Genomic DNA, 2,306 nt, shown 5'->3' with positions numbered 1-2,306 from the left:
AAAAAAAAAAAAAAAAAAAAAAAAAACCTATAGCCTTCTAGAGAAATTTATATATGAGGTACACAACTAACACAGCTATACTTCTTAAAATGTTTACACAGCTGACATAGCTACACTTCTTAAATTTGGAATGGAGTGGTTTGGCTTATGAAAAGTTACTATTTTTCTTAACAGGTTATAAGCAATGCCTTGAAAGTTTGGGGTTTAGAACTAATCCTGTTCAACAGTCCAGAGTATCAGAGGCTCAGGATCGATCCTATGTAAGATTTTGTTTTGCATTTCATACATTTCTTTTCCCAAATTTGATTTTTAAAAATATTTCTTAAAGAAGAGAAATATATTTTGAGTACTTGTGTTTTGATGTTCCCTGTTTCATTCCCTCAGACTTTCCTATTTCACCTTTGTGATGTCCATGAGCATCTGCCCTGTAGCCTTCCTGGTACCCCAGTGTCTGTGGCAGCACAGAGCTGCCCCGTAAGTGGTGTGTGAGGCCATCTTTTGGCACGGCATCACTACGCTGCTGCAGAGACATTCATATGGTTGTGTGATCTTTTAAAAACATCAGTGACACTTAACTGTAAATATAATCTTAAATTATGATAAATTTTATATAATGTTTGCCAGTAGACAACATAAATATGAATTCAGTATTTCAAGTTAATATTGTGTGTTTTCTTTTTTAGAAATGAAAGATCATTTATATGCAATTATAAAGAACACTGGTTTACAGTTAGAAAATTAGGAAAACAGGTAACATTTCTTACCCTTCCTTGTCTTTTTTCTTATATTATACCCCATTTAAAACTAAAATGTGGGCCAGATGTGGTGGCTCATGTCTGTAATCACAACAGTTTGGGAGGCTTAGGTTGGGGGATCACTTGAAGCCAGGACTTTGAAACTAGCCTGGGCAACAAAGGGAGGTCCTGTCTCTTTTAAAAAAAAAAAAAAAAAAAGCCAGGTATGGTGGCTCACATCTGTAATTCCAGCTTTCTTGGAAGGCTGAGGCAGGAGGATCACTTGAGCTCAGGAGTTTGAGGCTGCAGTGAACTATGATTGTGCCACTGTACCCCAGCCTGGGTGACAGAGTCTTTATAAAGACTCTGTTTTATAAAACATAAAAAGGGCCGGGCGCGGTGGCTCAAGCCTGTAATCCCAGCACTTTGGGAGGCCGAGATGGGCAGATCACGAGGTCAGGAGATTGAGACCATCCTGGCTAACACGGTGAAACCCCGTCTCTACTAAAAATACAAAAAACTAGCCGGGCGAGGTGGCGGGCGCCTGCAGTCCCAGTTACTCCGGAGGCTGAGGCAGGAGAATGGTGTAAACCCGGGAAGCGGAGCTTGCAGTGAGCTGAGATCCGGCCACTGCACTCCAGCCTGGGAGACAGAGCCAGACTCCGTCTCAAAAAAAAACAACAAACAAACAAACAAACATAAAAAGAAAAAAAAATTAAATATTAAAAAAAAAAAAAAAGGATTTCTGACTTTAAAATTAGGAAACTGACCAGTAATGTGTATGTTTCTGGCATGGTTTATCTATCTTGATAGATAGAAATTTGTCATTTTAAAACATATCAGTTTTCCTTGTAAATATATTTGTGACAAGTATATGCAATTTAACTGTATCATAAGAAAAATTCTATATTAAATATAATACAAATGTGGTTACTTTTAAGTGGGTTTTTATGTGATGACTATGTTCTGTCAGTTAATTACTACATTTGTAGATTTGTATTTAGCGTAGTGCTGTCACAAAGCCTGAAATAGTGTCAAGCATGAATAAAGCATTCAATTATGCTTGCTTTAGTGTAAGATTATTCATATGATTCCAAAAGCCATGTAATACATACGTCTACATAAGATCGCTTCTAGTTGTTAAATAAAACATGAAATATGTCTTGAGCAAGCTATTTTAAGAAACAGAATCATTTAACATCCTTTTTATTAGAATTTTGAAGCTTTGAAAGAGGGTTATTGAAAACGAGCTAGCACAGTAAAAAAGAATAAACTAGTGATACATGCAGCAACATGGATGAATCTCAAAATAATTATGCTGAAAGCATAACCCAGAAGCAAAATACTACATGCTGTATGGTATCATTTATTAAAAGTCTAGAAAAGTGCAGATTCATCTGCAGTGATGAAAAGCAGATCCACCAGTGGTTGCCTGGGGATGAGAAGGCTAAGGAAGAGTGAGAGGGGAGGGGAGGGTCATAGAGAGGCATGGGAAACGTGGCAGTGATTAATGTGTCACAGTGTTGGTTGTAGTAATGGTTTTTTTTTTTTTTTTTTTTTTTTTTTTTTTTT

The 2,306-nt window shown here is 36.8% G+C and overlaps 1 protein-coding gene across 1 annotated transcript in view; it reads left to right on the top strand.

The window, feature by feature from the left end:
* Positions 1-2,306, top strand: part of ATXN3 (ataxin 3) — a 45,212-nt gene that overhangs the window by 12,528 nt on the left and 30,378 nt on the right. The window contains 2 exon segments of the mRNA XM_017857912.1: positions 175-260; positions 684-750. Coding sequence (XP_017713401.1) covers positions 175-260; positions 684-750 — 153 coding nt within the window.

This window comes from Rhinopithecus bieti, unplaced genomic scaffold, assembly GCF_001698545.2.
Source record: "Rhinopithecus bieti isolate Rb0 unplaced genomic scaffold, ASM169854v2 scaffold_41913, whole genome shotgun sequence".
Classification (NCBI taxonomy): Eukaryota; Metazoa; Chordata; class Mammalia; order Primates; family Cercopithecidae; genus Rhinopithecus; species Rhinopithecus bieti.
This window is presented reverse-complemented; position numbering and strand designations above follow the sequence as displayed.